General features: G+C 39.9%; 1 protein-coding gene across 1 annotated transcript in view; it reads left to right on the top strand.

Moving 5' to 3' along the window:
* The window catches only part of SPTBN5 (spectrin beta, non-erythrocytic 5), a 1,783,454-nt gene that overhangs the window by 256,454 nt on the left and 1,509,227 nt on the right, over positions 1–17,773 (top strand). The window contains exons 7-8 of the mRNA XM_044073536.1: positions 204–342; positions 13,638–13,870. Of these exons, the coding sequence (XP_043929471.1) occupies positions 204–342; positions 13,638–13,870 (372 nt within the window). The remainder of the gene's footprint in view (positions 1–203; positions 343–13,637; positions 13,871–17,773) is intronic.

Here is a 17,773-nt window from a genome sequence, read left to right as displayed (position 1 = left end):
GAATGAGGAACTTTAAGACAACATAAAACGCAGACATGATCTTTGATGTAGCACCACAACATAACCATTGTTTGTAGCACAGTGGTTACTGGACAATACCTTCTTCCTCACAACATATCTGCAGTTGTTGGTAGCCATCACTATTCACTGGTACATAAATAGTCAATGTGGAATTTGATTGTTCTCTGTTTCATTACTCACAGGCAGGAAGAGATTTCCAGATTGTGGCGGAATCTCCTACAAACTATCCAACAGCAGAAGGAGGAGATGAGCAAAATGGCCGAAGTGCTAGCTTTGTTAAGCTCCATTGATGTGATCTTAGAAGACTTCAAACAACTGCAGGTATAAATTACTCACATACAGGTGAATGCAGTTGTCATTGATATAAGTTTAGATCATTATAACACTGTCTTATTTATACTGTGTTAATATGTTTTGTTGCTTTCTACAGCTATGTCACAGGACTGTGCTTTAAAAGTCAAAAAGCAGTCAGATGCTGATCCTGTAAAGAAACCAAAACTGTATATCCCTAAAATTCTTTAGCATCATCTTACATATAATGCATTCATAAGGACACAATTTCTCAATTTTCCAGGAAAAGATTATACATTTCCAAAATCTGGACAAAATGCTTGAAAAAATATAGGGTTTTCAGAAATGCAGTTCCTGCATATATTTCCTCTTATATTTACTTACTATTTGTTCAACAAACTGCTTGCTTTATTCAATTATCTGTATATAGAATTTGATTTAATTTTGCTTATACATAGATGCACTAAAAATGATTGTGTAATCACAGTAATGATTGAAAACTGCATTTAATAACTAGTACTATATAATTCTCAGACCTTTCAGTTCATGAAAAAGGAATTTTAATCAGTACATAATTCCATTATTTTATTCAGAGGAAATGTTAAGTGAGGTACTCACCCTGCCTCTTCTAGGTGTCACTCTAACAGAAGGATCCATGCATAAGACTAGTTCCATGTGCTCTGCATTTCCAGCTTTGTTCTTTCATTCCCTAAGATTGTTCTGAGATCTGCTGACAGCAGCAAAGAAATCTTGGCAATCTTCCTTCTAATGTCACTTCTTCTCTGATGCAAAGAAAAAAGCAATAGAAATGAGGGAAATATTATAATGGTGCACAAGCCTGTGGGATCCAAGCCCTGGTACAGTTGCACTAAGATAGGAAGAAGCATAGGCAAGGATGCACTGCATTACATTTGCATCATAGCTAGGCGGCAGTTGCATGTCTAGCCCACTCTTTAAGCACATTTAACATTCTACTTCCCTTCCACTCTTCCATTTTCCCTCTCCTGTTTTCCACTTTCCCCCTGCACTCTTGAGTGCTCTGCACCACCTATTCTGGTAGTGTTTTCCCTGAGTTTATAGTTGTTAGATGATAAGTGTGGGAAATGGGAACCAGTGCTCTAGCTTTGAGGCAACCTCTCAACCTGCAAACTCGGAAAATGGGAACAAAAGCCCTTGAAAAGTAAATGCATCCAGCCAAAAATCTAATTAGCACAACATTTAAATACCAAACAGCACATAACTACTCCCGCTTCCAGTAGGAATGTGGGACACAACTCAGAAACACATTTAAAAACAGAGTTACAGAATGATGCAAAAATAAGCATTTTTATCAAAAAAGCAGTATAAAATCTGTAGACGTGAACTGTATTGCAAAGTTCTATCATACAAGGCCATTTATTTTTGCCTTTGAAAAAGAAAGATATAAGATGTATGTCCTCTTTATTTAAATTATTGGTGCCACTAGTATATTGGTCATGTAGTGTGGCTTTCTATGTACTAGACAGCTTAAAAAGTCATATGTGACAAGGAGGATTCTGAAAATGTTATGACCGGGTAAATCCAGTCTGAAAATAGGGATATCATATGCAGGGGTAAATCAGGCTTGAAAATAAGAATAAAATAGGGACAGTTGAGAGGTCTGCTTTGAGGAGCCTTAAATCTGTTACTTGGAGTTTGTGAATATTTTCATTATTACCGACTATAGTGGAAAGGTCATCCGAAGGTTTAGAGCATAGGATTGAGAGTGCATGGTCATATACAGTGAAAGAGCTGGAGGATATGTGCTAGATGGGCAGGATCAGGTCCATTAGAGCAGTTAGTTCCTTACCCATCTGTTCCATCTTCTCCCAGATGTCTGTTTGTTACTATTTATGCTCTGCTGTGTTCTCCCCACACAATGCCCACATCTTCTTTTCCTTGTTCAAGACGAATGTGAAGACCACATTCAGCACCTCTAGTTATACTCAGTCTTCTGTGATTCTCATCCTAGTCATGCTTAGCCTGTTTACACCTTTTCTTGTCTTCCTCCATATTAAACGGGTTGTTCTTCCCCCTGATCTCTTCCACCGACTCTTTTTTGTTTGCTCCTTTGCTGCCTCACCTACTTAGTTACTTTCTATTTGTCACATTTACTGTGCCTCCTTTACTTCCCCAAACGTTCCTTACCTTTTATATGTCCTGTGATTTTCCTGAATTCCTATTCTCAGCCATGAGTACACTATCCTTTGCCAGTTCCCGTAGCTTGTTGTTTATTTCCGTAATTTGGCAACCACTTTTGATTCATCTTTGATCACCTTCTCATCTCAACATAACTTACTAACCTAAAATCCCACAACATTTCATTTTCTTGCTTATTGTCATTTTTTAATTTGCCATTTTCTTGCTGCTACTGCACCTGGCTTGCATCAGCCAGGTCTTGAAGTCCCTTCTTGACATTCTGCTGCAGTTTATCTCACCACCTGTTTTGTATTCTTATTGTCATTCCCACCACTCTTAACTATTCAGCAGTTTGACTACTGCCAATAGCAGCACCTTTAAACTGACGTCCATGTCAATAGCAGCACCTTTAAACTGACGTCCATGGCCCCCTCTGTTTGGGATAGTATTCAGCAGTGTGACTACTGTTAATAACAGCACCTTTAAACTGACGTCCATGTCAATAGCAGCACCTTTAAACTGACATCCATGGCCCCCCTCTGTTTGGGATAGTATTCAGCAGTGTGACTACTGCCAATAGCAGCACCTTTAAACTGACGTCCATGTCAATAGCAGCACCTTTAAACTGACGTCCACGGCCCCCTCTGTTTGGGATAGTATTCAGCAGTGTGACTACTGTCAATAGCAGCACCTTTAAACTGACGTCCATGGCCACCTCTGTTTGGAGTAGTATTCAGCAGTGTGACTACTGTCAATAGCAGCACCTTTAAACTGACGTCCATGGCCACTGCTGTTTGGGATAGTATTCAGCAGTGTGACTACTGTTAATAGCAGCACCTTTAAACTGACGTCCATGTCAGTAGCAGCACCTTTAAACTGACGTCCATGTCAATAGCAGCACCTTTAACTGATGTCCATGTCAATAGCAGCACCTTTAAACTGACGTCCATGTCAATAGCAGCACCTTTAAACTGACATCCATGGCCCCCCTCTGTTTGGGATAGTATTCAGCAGTGTGACTACTGCCAATAGCAGCACCTTTAAACTGACGTCCATGTCAATAGCAGCACCTTTAAACTGACGTCCACGGCCCCCTCTGTTTGGGATAGTATTCAGCAGTGTGACTACTGCCAATAGCAGCACCTTTAAACTGACGTCCATGTCAATAGCAGCACCTTTAAACTGACGTCCACGGCCCCCTCTGTTTGGGATACTATTCAGCAGTGTGACTACTGCCAATAGCAGCACCTTTAAACTGACGTCCATGTCAATAGCAGCACCTTTAAACTGACGTCCACGGCCCCCTCTGTTTGGGATAGTATTCAGCAGTGTGACTACTGTCAATAGCAGCACCTTTAAACTGACGTCCATGGCCACCTCTGTTTGGGGTAGTATTCAGCAGTGTGACTACTGTCAATAGCAGCACCTTTAAACTGACGTCCATGGCCACCTCTGTTTGGGATAGTATTCAGCAGTGTGACTACTGTTAATAACAGCACCTTTAAACTGACGTCCACGGCCCCCTCTGTTTGGGATAGTATTCAGCAGTGTGACTACTGTTAATAGCAGCACCTTTAAACTGACGTCCATGTCAGTAGCAGCACCTTTAAACTGATGTCCATGTCAATAGCAGCACCTTTAACTGATGTCCATGTCAATAGCAGCACCTTTAAACTGACGTCCATGTCAATAGCAGCACCTTTAACTGATGTCCATGTCAATAGCAGCAGCTTTAAATTGACGTCCATGTCAATAGCAGCACCTTTAAACTGACGTCCATGTCAATAGCAGCACCTTTAAACTGACTGTCCCCCTCTGTTTGGGATAGTATTCAGCAGTGTGATTACTGTTAATAACAGCACCTTTAAACTGACGTCCACGGCCCCCTCTGTTTGGGATAGTATTCAGCAGTGTGACTACTGTTAATAACAGCACCTTTAAACTGATGTCCATGGCCCCCTCTGTTTGGGATAGTATTCAGCAGTGTGACTACTGTTAATAACAGCACCTTTAAACTGACGTCCACGGCCCCCTCTGTTTGAGATAGTATTCAGCAGTGTGACTACTGTTAATAGCAGCACCTTTAAACTGATGTCCATGGCCCCCTCTGTTTGGGATAGTATTCAGCAGTGTGACTACTGTTAATAACAGCACCTATAAACTGATGTCCATGGCCCCCTCTGTTTGGGATAGTATTCAGCAGTGTGACTACTGTCAATAACAGCACCTTTAAACTGACGTCCATGGCCCCCTCTGTTTGGGATAGTATTTAGCAGTGTGACTACTGTTAATAGCAGCATCTTTAAACTGACGTCCATGGCCCCCTCTGTTTGGGATAGTATTCTGCAGTGTGACTACTGTCAATAGCAGCACCTTTAAACTGACGTCCATGTCCCCCTCTGTTTGAGATAGTATTCAGCAGTATGACTACTGTTAATAACAGCACCTTTAAATTGACGTCCACGGCCCCCTCTGTTTGGGATAGTATTCAGCAATGTGACTACTGTTAATAGCAGCACCTTTAAACTGACATCCATGTCAATAGCAGCACCTTTAAACTGACGTCCATGTCAATAGCAGCACCTTTAAACTGACGTCCATGTCAATAGCAGCACCTTTAAACTGACATCCACGGCCCCCTCTGTTTGGGATAGTATTCAGCAGTGTGACTACTGTTAATAACAGCACCTTTAAACTGACGTCCACGGCCCCCTCTGTTTGGGATAGTATTCAGTAGTGTGACTACTGTCAATAGCAGCACCTTTAAACTGACGTCCATGTCAATAGCAGCACCTTTAAACTGACGTCCACGGCCCCCTCTGTTTGGGATAGTATTCAGCAGTGTGACTACTGTTAATAACAGCACCTTTAAACTGACGTCCACGGCCCCCTCTGTTTGGGATAGTACCAGATCCAGGATGCTGTTCTTTTTGCTACATTCTGACATCAGCTGTCTGATCCTCTCTTGATTTAATATCATTATCACTTCTGCTTCTTCATTACCCTAGGACTCAGAATGTTCCAGTCTGTCCTTGTAGGTCAAGTTTCCCCATGAGTGTAACCTTTTTCATATCAAACTTTATTCTATCAGCTCTATCCTCTTCTGATGTGTCTGTGGGTCTTTATAGTGAGTTATCATACAAGTACTCCCTATCTTCCCCAGTATAACTGCTAGGGAAGTTACCTGAGCTTCACCCCCCCCCCCAATCCATTCCCTCAACTTCTATTTGGGATGGTATATCCCCTTCTAACCTAAAATTTGAGACCTGTTTTATATAGATATCTGCTTTGATTTTATACTTTCTGTCATGTCTGTGGACCTTGATATTGTACAAATCACTACAGTTTACCAAAAATTTTTAGTGGGGCAGATCCTCGGTCTTAGTAAATATAATGGGGGCCCTTCATGCACACACTGAGGACATTGCATAGATCAGTGCAGCATTTTATAGTTATAATATTATATATATGTGTGTAAAAAATGCATGAAAAAAAAAAGTATTTATTGTCACCAACTTTAAAAACATCACATAGTGGCCTGTCCTAAATTGCTGATTGGTCACTAAACATTGAATTAATATTGATTTCTAATCTGAAAAGACTGTATTTTATTATGGACAAAATCACTTAATTTTTATTATCATGAGAAATTTTAATGGCAGTTGCAATAAATATTTTCATTTTTCCTTTAGTGTTTTCATTGTTGGCAATACTAGGATACCTGCCCTTGTAAGCCATTTTAAAACTAGCCAGTTTCTGTCAAAGGTGAGAGTCAAACTGTGTACTTTGAGTTTGTGAGGTAAACACCGTTATGCCAAGTGCTTGCTTCAGCTCATTTTTTTATGTTGTTAAAAATTACAAAACCAGGCACATTCAACCATGCAAAGTCTACATTAATAGACAAACAACTTTACAATACTGGCAAATACATCCCTTTAAAACGCCATTGTTAAATTAACTGAGCACCAGATATTTTAAAAATATTTCCATTGGACTTTAGTTCAGATCCTTATTGATTAAAACAGAACTATTTATGAGCTAAAGGGGAACAGCCACATACTTAGGTTTAATTAGTCATGAACTTTCAGTTTCTAGGTTTTCTTACTGATTCATCCCTGATCACTGGTTGTCTTTCACTTGCTCTCTGGACTAGTAAAGAGACACCTTTTTTAAAGAAGAAATTGACTTTCAGGGCCATAGACAGTCATCTTATATTGAAACCACAAATGAATACTTGCCTATTTGAACTCATTTCATGAAAGTCAAAGCCGTTAAAGTAAAGCTCTTCAGATGCATTTTTAGCTGTTTCTTTACCTTTCTGTAACATTCCTGGGAAAGTATCTTTTCAAGAAATCACAGAATAGCCACAGACATAGCAAGCATTACTTTATTACAGTACATCACCTCTTTATTTTGTGGGAGACTGGTTTAGTTTTCATCAAATGATTATAGAACCACTTTTTCACTAAGGGAGAAGTAGGGTGACGTTGTCATTAATAACATCTAATAGATCCTCTCTGATATTGGCCAATTGAATTCAGCATTCAAATCCACACAAGGCTCTCTAAAAATTTCAGATACCTGAATACATTTTGCTTTGTTATGCTATTTATTTATTTGGCAAATGAAACATTTCTCAGTATTCATCTTTGGTCTCATTCATGTGTGGAAAACAAATTTTCTCCATTACAATATGTTTTTGTTTTTACAGCCTCTATGTATCTTTTCCCATTTGTGCATTTTGTATAGTCTTTCTCTGGAGTTGTTTGGTATAAATGTAAAGGCTTTAAAAGTAGTAATTCAGAGAGCGAAAAATATTTATCTCATGTTCTTTTTATTGCTTCTATATCAGGATCCTTTGCCAAGTGTCTTTTTAATATACTATTCTTTCTTTTTCTGAAAAAAAAATCCATCCCTTTAAGTTGCACTCTGTATGTTCTTCAGTGTTAATGCTCTAAACTCAACATATTTTGCAACTACATTCAGATAATTTTTAGACAGCCACATTGTTTTTTCCTATTTTTTTTTGCTGAAGGAAAACCTGATACAGCAGTTACCATCTCTTAGCTTTCAATGGAGGCTTAGAGTTGGGATCATTGACTATAGATATGAAAGGAGTGTTATGTGTAATTAATGTGACATCTTTATACACATGAAAATGCTGACACATACAGAGACAAAAGATACAGCTTTTCTCTTCAGTTTGCTTATATCTCTTTCAAGATTTGACAGAAACTATTTTGTGACTCGGGTCTACTTCATTTGGTCAACTTTTCGGAACATCAGACCTCTGATCATCAAAGACCAGAGGATCAAAGTTCTGAAATGTCGAACCTATGGACAAAAAATATAAAACAATAAAACTTCTAATTTCATGTTTTTGCACCCCACACCCCCTGTTACTTAAATATACCAACTCCAAGATCGCACTACAGTGAAGAAAACAGTAAAGTTCCCCATTTCGCACTCTCCAGTGGTCTCCATTCCCAGAGTCTTACATTTCGGAACTTCGATCCTCTGGTCTTCAATGATCAGAGTTTTGATGTTCCGAAAAGTCGATCAAATGTAGGGGACCCTCTGTGACTCTGCCCTTCCCTCATCTGTCTTAATACTTCACCAACTCCTATGGAGATTGCATCTACTTTAACATAATCGGAATGTTTACATCAAAAAGAAGATGCTGTGTTACATGGATGCATCTCTCCTTTTCACTGTTTCTAGTGTCTCGTCCTGTTTTTCTGTCTTGATAAATGGAATATCTTTCTGCATGAACTCTCATGATAGAGTCTCGATGGTGCTAAACTCTTTTAAAGCTATAACTGTAATTAACCATTTCTGAAAGATTTTAACCTCTTTATCAGTGATTGTAGACAATCTCTGATATATTGTTTATAGTCTTCTAGTTATATAACATATCATTCTTTGAAAATATGAAATCTTAAAACTTAGGTTGTCACTTGTCAGGTTCATAATTTTCTATATTAAGTGCAGGACTGTTTGAATGATTTTAAACACTTTTTAAGTATTTCTACATGCTGTTTCCCAGCTCTAGCACAGACTATAATTTCATCGCTGATGTCCTTGTTTTTTTGGTTTTCCTATGACTTGTTAAAATTATATACTGAAAGATATGGGCAGCATAATTTACCCTGAATATTATTCTGTCATATTGCATTCAGTTTGTATGAGATGAATAAGTTGTTATGTTTCTGCTACTAGGTTGAAATTCCATTTGGTGATAGCCTCACCTGCCAGCCAATTTTCTAAACAGTAACTGCAGTGGTGGTGCTGCGGTAGCGTTGTCGCTTCACAGTAAGACGTTGTCGTGTTCGATTCTCAGCTAGATCGTCTTCTGTGTGGAGACATGCATGAATGGGCGTACCTTCATTGAAGGTTGTGCATCAGGGCCGGTAACTTGGCACGTAAAAATCTACTGCCAATCATTAGCGGACCAGAGTTCCGCTGTGGTGACCCCTAACCGGGAAAAGCCGAAAGACACAACATTAGGGTCAGTTGCCTTCCCCTTTGTATAGCTTTATCTACTTCTGCCATTTCTACACAAACCATGACTTCATCTGGACTCTTAGGCATAGATGGCTGTCACTATGGGTGAAGCCAGTGGTGTGGGACCTGACACTTCTAAGAATGGTCTTGACATTTGCTAACTCTTCCCTTACTTTATTTGTTAAGAAAAAGGAGATTCCCCTTTGACATTCTGCTTGGAGTCTTTGACCACTTTAAACTAATGAGTTTTAATCTTTTCAGTGTCTTTAAACATTTATATTCACTGAGCAGTGTATTTAGTATTTGCTAATTCAGTTACTTGTTGTATATGCTATACATTATAAGAGAAAAAAAATGGGAGCCTGAATGAAAATATTCACTTCTCTGTGTCATAATTGCAACAACTAAAGCCCTTGCAAGGAGTCAGTGCACCAAGGTTTTATATTGTTTCTGTAGTGAGAAGCAGATTTTATCTTCTGGGACAAGAACCTGGGGACCATGCCTGTGCTTCCAGATGTTATTCCAGCATGAAGTAGAATTCCTGCCATCCTGAAGTTTTTCTCATTTGCCCCTATTCAGCTGTTTAGCATGAAACACCAGCAACACAACTTGTGTGTGTATCACCTACCAAGGGCATTCAACTTCATCCTGTGCTGGATGTAGAGTCCTGAGACTTCACTAAGTGTAGTGAGCCACTAATAGTTAACATTTACCCAGAGCCCAGCAGTCTGCTTCAGAACATCACCCCTAGACACTTAGGCTATTCATTTTATAGCTCAGACTCACTGTAGTGCACGTCTGTGTGCACAACATGCGCGTGCACACACACACACACACACACACACACACACACACACACACACACACACACACACACAAAGTAGCAGTTAACAATATCAAATGCTGTTCAATAACATTGATTGCAACTTCATTTTTATGAATATTTGTTTTAAGTGAAAGTCTGTGTTGCTAAATATGTGATTTGATGAAAAAAATTAAGTGGGTTGCTTTTAGGGCTTAGAGTGTGTGTGTGTGTGTGTGTGTGTGTGTGTGTGTGTGTGTGTGTGTGTGTGTGTGTGTGTGTGTGTGTGTGTGTGTGCGCGTGTGCGCATGTGTGCGTGTGTGTGTGCATGTGCGTGTGTGTGTGTGTGTGTGTGTGTGTGTGTGTGTGTGTGTGCATGCTTGTGGGTTAGCTTTAAGATTAGGGTTAAGAAAGGAAACAATTTAAGGGGGTAATTTGTGGCTTAATGTGTGTGTGTGTGTGTGTGTGTGTGTCTGTGTGTGTGTGTGTGTGTGTGTGTGTTTGTGTGCACACGCAAGTGTTGTGTCTTAATTTCTTGATTAGTGGTACTGTTAGGGAAAGGGTTTTTCTTAAGGTAATGTGCAGGACTGGGGTTGGAGTTAGGATTAGCACACATGAGTAATGTGGTACAAAGAAGTGGTGAGCCACACTGCCCATCCTTACTTATGTGTGCTACCCCTAAATTTAACCCTGTCCTTACCCTAAACCCCTACCTTGCATATTACTTTAAGAAAAACTCATTAAGAAATTCCCAAACAATACCATTATTTAGACAAAGGTAAGCTGGTGGCACTGTCAGTTTTTTTTTTTTTTTACTTAGATGCAGTGATCAGAAAAACAGAGCTTTTGTTCTTTTTTCAATCATTGCTGGTTTGGAGAGGTGAATATTTGGTAAGTGTGTGTGTGTTGATCTTTAGGGGATCGATAAATGTGTCTATCCTTCTTGCGGTCAAGGTTTTTAATTGTATACACACACCAAAAAAAAATACTGTAAGCCTGTTTCATACCTTTCCTATAACTAGTGTTCCAGATACAGATTTGCTGTATCCAGGACTGTATGTAAGCTTCCGAGCCCCCCATGCCTTTCTGTGCTGGAGGGAAGCCTTCTAGCTTATCAGTGGGAGTGGTAAGCACTAGGTAACCTGTCTACTACATAAGGAGTGGTTCTGGCTCAGAAATTGTAGTTATTGGCCGTTTGAGCAATCTCTTCCATCTCTCTCAACTTTCTGATTTGAAAGGCAGCATTTGCACTTGTTTCTGTCCTGTAACTCATCTAGTGCAGATACAGATTCTTAGTTTTAGCACTTAAATTTGCTTATTAGTGCTCAGCACTTGTTCAGAACTTGTAAGCACTAAATAAGCTACTAATTACTATAGCACTCAATCTTCCTCATTACCTCGAGGAAAACAGTTTTCGTACTTACTTTTCTCACTTGCTTAGAGAAAAACAGCTCTTGTACTCACTTTCCTCACTTATCTACAGGAAAATAGTTTTTTATTCAGGCATGTCCAAGGGTCAGCTCCCAGTGTTCTCTCCTGTCTATCTGATGAATCTGGGCATCTTGAGGCAATGTAGAAATTTCCTCATGTACACAGACAACCTTCTCCTCCTACCACCCAACACTACAACCTGTGAGTGATGCGCTTATCTAGCCAAACTGGAGGTAAAGCTCTCTCTAAACAAGACTGAACTTGACAGTCATGAGGAGAAGGTAAACATTTGCACCACACCACACCCATCACATAGTCTCACTAAATCTATACCACCAAAATCCATACATAGTAACATAAAAACATTCGTAGAGGCTCTCAATAATAACCTGTCTAAGCAACAGAGACCTCCAAAGCAGAAACACAAGCAACCTCCATCCGTCAACACAACTCAAATGACCAAATGACACATAGCCCACAGACTCAGTGTGCCACTCAACCACAGCCAATAAGGCAAAACAACATACCCAACACACTATAGGTGACTCTATAGTCAGGCACACTGATGTCCCACTCACCAGGCTAAACAAGGAGAAGGTTACTGTCAGCTGCCTGTCGGGTGCCAGAATCCGCCACATAACCCATGCACTCAGGTCAATCCACAACAAGTACAAATATGACTCTGTCATTGTCCATGTTGGTGTCAATGACCTGAGATGTACCTCCCTGGACTACATGGAAAGAGACATGGAAGAGCTCTCTGATCTTGTAGCCCAGGCAGGTATGACCCTAGCCCTGAGTAGCATTCTGCCATCGCCCAGAATGATACCGCAGTACAAGGACAAAATTATTGACTTCAACAATTGGCTAAGCTTCTGGTGTCATTCTAAGGGGATCCAGTATCTGCCTGCTTGGGATGACATGGTCGACAGACCACGATGCTTTGCCACAGATGGCCTGCACCTGTCACCCCTGGGATTCTGGATACCGGCTAAGGCTCTTGCTGCCCCTATAGTGCCTTTTTTAGGCAAGTTCAAATGACAAATTCACCACCGTAACAGGAACAGGCAAGCAAAAACTGAGGGTAATGCTACTCAATGCTAGAAGTCTAAATCTCAAAATGCACTCACTCGAGGCACTCCTTAAAATGGAGAACATCGATATCTGTGCAGTGACTGAGACCTGGTTCAAGGCTCCAGAGAGCACCCCTGCACTACCAGGCTACAACTCATACCACACGTTTCAGCCATGTAACCTGGACCGAAACACCAAAGGCGGAGGTGTGTCCATATTCATTAAGGATATCCAGGCTAGTTGTTCAGCATAATGCATCTGAGGTTATCCAAGTGCAACTAACTCTGGGCAAAACTGCAATCCAAATTGTAGCTTGCTACAGTTCCCCCACCATGCCCCATGATTCCCACTCCTCTTTTCTTGATGTGCTGGAAAATATTAGGGTTCAACCAAACACCCTAATAATGGGTGACTTCAACTACCCCACCATTAACTAGGAAAACTACTCCAGTACCAACTCCTTAGCTCAATGCTTTCTGGAATTCATAAACTCCAAGATAGTCACATCACCACAGTATTCAGGAAGTCCTTCTACATGGCACACCTCATCATAAAAGGGTTCTCATCCAGAAAAAAAGAGGTCATTGTTCCCCTCTACTCGACACTCATTAGACCCATTATAGAGTACAATGCCCCTTTTGGAATGTACCTCACAAGACATCTGCAACAGTGGGAAAGGCCACAGAAGTACCTCACAAAGGGGATTACTGGCCTCAAAAAAATGCCCTACACTGACCGTCTCAAAAAACCCCAGCTTTACTCCGTAGCATATCGCCTACTCCGAGGTGATCTCTGCCTAACATATAAAGCTATGTCAAAACCAGAGCTGTTGGACATGTTACACCTAAAGAAATCCCAATCCCTCCAAGCTACACGCTCTAGAGACTTAAACCTTGTCACCACAATAAACAGAACATGCTGGAGGGATAGATTCCTGTCCCAGAGACTTCCCATACTCTGAAACAGGCTGCCCATCTATGTCAAGCAAAGTTCTTCATTAGCACTCTTCAAGAAAAATCTTGATGAGTGGATGGGAAATAGGAAATACACCCCGGGGATCACTTCTGTGTCTCTGCTCGACAGTGGCACAGGAAAATAACTTTCTTGGGTGGCATAAGCCAGGGAACCTTGTTGGCTAGGCTTACATAGACCCTTGGGCCGATAGCCTAGTACATACCTATGAACCTATGAACCTATACATACATATACACAGAACTTCCCTGCTGCTATTTTGTTAGGATATTGGTATTCTTGTATTTTGTTAGGATATTGGTATTTTTATATTTTGTTAGGATATTGGTATTTTGTTCCTCCCATTTTTGCAGAATATTTCATAGTTAATTCTTTCTTTTACCAGGTTCTGGTGAGTTCTGATGACTATGGGAAACACCTACTGGAAGTGGAGAACCTCCTACAGAAACACAGTCTAGTTGCCTCCCAGATTGCATCCCATGGAGAGACCCTCAATTACATCAACCGCAGGACACAAGGAATGCCTAAAAGCAGGGGGTCTAGAACTGACCCTGTACAAGTCAGAGTCCAGGAACTAAATAAGCAGTATGAAAATTTGCAGTTCCTCAGCAAATCACGGTAAGATGGCTTCTCATTATGGGCAGTAACAGGATGAATGTGGGATCTGGTAGGCATTTCCTCAGAAAACTGCAAAATGGTATGTAAAATAGCCAAGACAATATTTCCAAAGTAGCTGCATCTTAAAACCCTCTTGTATCTCCTTTCTTGTGATAGTGAGACTTTTTCTTTCAGTTGATCCATTTTTATTACCTAAGACCTTGTCTGTGACTTGAAACTCTGTTTGGAAATCTAACTGCCTAACACTAATTCCTTGTAGTGTTCTATGGTTTGATGCAGTCTCATTTTCCACCAGTAGACAGAGCTTATCAGCTTAGGCCTCTTGATACCACGGCATTGCTTCTACAGTTTACCTGCATCAGCAGCAGAAATAAATAAGAGAATAAAGGAGTTTGATGTCATAAATAAACAGCCTGCATGGTAGCCTTAAAACACTGTACAAAGAATACCGTTGAAAGCACTGTAATTTCTAACTGCATATGTACTGAAGTCCTATATTGATGTTACTAAATGAATACTGAGGTTTGTTTTCATACTGTTGTAATTGAATAAGAATTTACAATACTATATATGTGTGAATACTCTAAGTATATGGAATGTTTATACACGTACGCATGAACTAATCAAATCGAGGCTCTACCTACTGTAACTGTGCAAAGAGAGAGATTCTGCTATAACTAAGTGGCTATCAAAAATTTACATGTTTGAATACAATGATCCTGTTATATGTACATCATGATTTTACACTGATTTAACTATGTAACAATTTAGGGTACACGGCACTCTAAGATTATCAGTTTCTATGCTGCCATAACTGTATAGATTCTACAAAGACATAAAAGACTACTTGAGACTGACTTTCAAAGTTGTACACTGCTGTAGCTATGTGCATATTAAGGTTGTTCACTGCTGTAACTATGTAGTTATCAAGTTCTGTAGTACTATAAGGCATGCGATGTAGACATTGCAGGAAATCACCCCTGCCTCAGTAGCAGCTCAGCTAAGTTCACTCTGCCATGTATTTGTACCATGCCTCCTCCCAGCAATGACTACATTCTCCACCAGGGATTGTTGTAGGATACCCACATGTCACCACCATTCCAAGGGATAGGCATGCCAGTCCCTCCTTTCAGCTCCATCAGTCATCCAAGCTGCTAATCAAACCCGAGTTGCCTGAGTCATATTCAGGGCTTTATCCCTCCATGCCACCAAAGCGGACATGTCCCCCAGTTCTGTAAACATTGTTGTTATGCAAGCCCCTGCAGTTTAGCTAAATGGGACTAAGACACTCACTTACACCATCCCTTCCCAGACCATTCCAGTCCCGAACTGCTGAAGTGCTGAATTCAAGTCATCTGGGTCATAGTCAGGGCTTTGTCTGTCTGTGCCACAGAGCCAGGATATGCAGTGACATTTTAATGACTAGTGCCTCTCAAAGTGAATGCAGTAGGTAAGAGTCATTGGCAACTAACTATCATATTAACATTCCTGACTGAGAGCCTGAACCTGTAGCATTCTCATATCAGAAGGTCTTCTTCCTAGCTGGGATTCAGGGTAATGGCATCACCCTGCCAATTCAGTTTTATAGACAGATAAAGCCTGACCGTGGACCAACTGATATAAATTTTATTAGTGGCATGAGAGCTGAAGGAGCTGGCTGGAGAGGGGGGAGTAATGAGGCAGTACCCTCACCTCAGTCTGGGTGGAGCGTGTGGGTTGTATGGCAAGAAATATTGTTAACATGTTAAATCTCTAGTGGAGATCTGGAATTACAGGATACAGTTTGCCTTTGGGGGGGATCTTTAGGGGATGCCACTTGTGGAAGTAGTAGATACATTTCTGACAGTTTACCAGTTGCATGTCATTCTTTGCAATGACAAAGGTGTGCATAAATGATAATTGGTTAGCATTTAAATGAAAAAGTCCTGTGATTCCCTAAGCAGATGATGGCTCTACTTCCAACATCTAATTCTCATCCCTGGGTGGAATGATTGGGCCATTGGGTTCTTGCCTTCAGGAAGATGAACAGGCCAAGTGAGTGGATGGGTAGAAGGCTTGATTACCATCAAGGGATTAGGGATACAAAATAAATGTCCCTTCCTAAAAAATGTTTACTAGCATCAACCTGTGACAGAAGCCATGGTCGAGAGTCTCAGTTCCCATTAAAGATATCTTAGAGTTGGCATGTTTTGGGTGGTGTAGCAAACAATGGCTACTAAATGGAATGCAGAATAGAAAAAAATAAGAGGAGTAGTAGTTCAAAGGTTGAAGCAAACTGGCAAAGGAAGACCTCTAATTGTTGTCATATTGCATCAGAGTGATTGATGGCTAAGCAAAATCTACAATGTTTGTTAAGAAAAAGAAGATACATTTGTCATTTTTAATTAATGAATGAATTAATTTAATGCTGAATGGGTAGACTGATGGATTAACAGATAGAGCACCTGCCTTTGTTGCCAGATATTTGTAAGATTCAGATGTCAATCTGCATTACCAGAAGACCAAACCTGCATTCTGTTACGTGTTTCTGTAAGGGGGCTAATCTTAACTTCTTTTACCAGCATGCAATCAATAACAGTCTGAAAAGACCAAAAATCTCATAAAAATCAAATATAGTTATAGCAAACATAATAATAATAATAATAATAATAATAATAATAATAATAATAATAAAGAGTGAGAGAGGCATACACAGAAACTGGAAAGTATAAAATATTAGCTTCGAGAAAATGGTACCATAAATAGCTTGTCACAAAGCCAACTACTTTCAAACACTAAATGGACACATCCCATAATACAGACTATATGGTTGCTTTCTGAGCATTTACACACTAAAATTGTGTTGTCCTGCTACCAGCATCATTCAGACACACCATGCTTATGTATACACACACTAGTAAATTCCTTTTAACTGAAACTCACCATGTTGAATCACAAATGAAATACATTTAGCTGAAACCTCATTTCATAGAATCACACTTGACTGAAAAGCTTTATTAGACTACATATACCATATAACTTATTTTTAAAAGGGTGGCAAGCCCTCCTACACCCATCTCCTTTTTCAACTATGTTTACTCTATGGTTGTGCAATAGTGGAGAAAAGAGAAACAACACACACAGTGAAACGCTGTTGATGATCAAACACATTTCATAGAGAACTTCACTGGAGTAATTATACCTTAATATCTTGTTTTTTGCAGTCCCCATCTTGGAGGGCTTTGTCCCACATCTCCTCACTTAAATATACTAACTCCAGGGTTGCACAACAGTGGAAAAAGGAGAAAAAACACACAGAGAATTACTGCTTACGTACAAACACAAAATACACCAAACATAATTTTCTACAGACATATGAACTATGAGCCTCTATGCTTTTCAATCAGTAGTGATTCAGTCAAATGAGGTTTCAGTCAATTTTTTCAGTCATCTGTAGTTTAGTGAAATTAAATTTAGTCAAAAGTATTATTCATTGTTTGAGTTAACTTGGAATAGGTCAGCTTTAAACACCCTAACAATTTCCAAAAGTCAAGAGAGAAGACAAAGTAATGCTTTGATGGCCTTTAAAATTACCAATGTACCATAGCTGTGTCTGAACTCAGAAAAGAACTGAAACTTAAGCCCTGGGGCATAGCCAGAAATGTATATTTTGTACTCATATCTCATGCTGTTGCCTCGACCACCCACCTATCATTAAAAAAAATTGTACTTACCCCACAAAATATTGCCCTATATGCTTCAGAAAGGAACAAATTATTTTCAGCTTTTGCCTCTATTAAGCATATAAGGTGTTTCTAGAGGCACATTCCTATTATGAAACATGTTTTATTTGTATAACTTTATACAGCAGACACTAGTACTGATGGATCCAGCAGTTGTGTGCGGGTAGTCCACAAATATAAA

This window comes from Protopterus annectens, chromosome 6.part0 (assembly GCF_019279795.1).
Source record: "Protopterus annectens isolate FY-2018-M chromosome 6.part0, PAN1.0, whole genome shotgun sequence".
NCBI classification, from domain to species: domain Eukaryota; kingdom Metazoa; phylum Chordata; order Ceratodontiformes; family Protopteridae; genus Protopterus; species Protopterus annectens.
The sequence above is the reverse complement of the archived record's forward strand: the minus strand, read 5'-3'. Positions and strand labels throughout refer to the sequence as shown.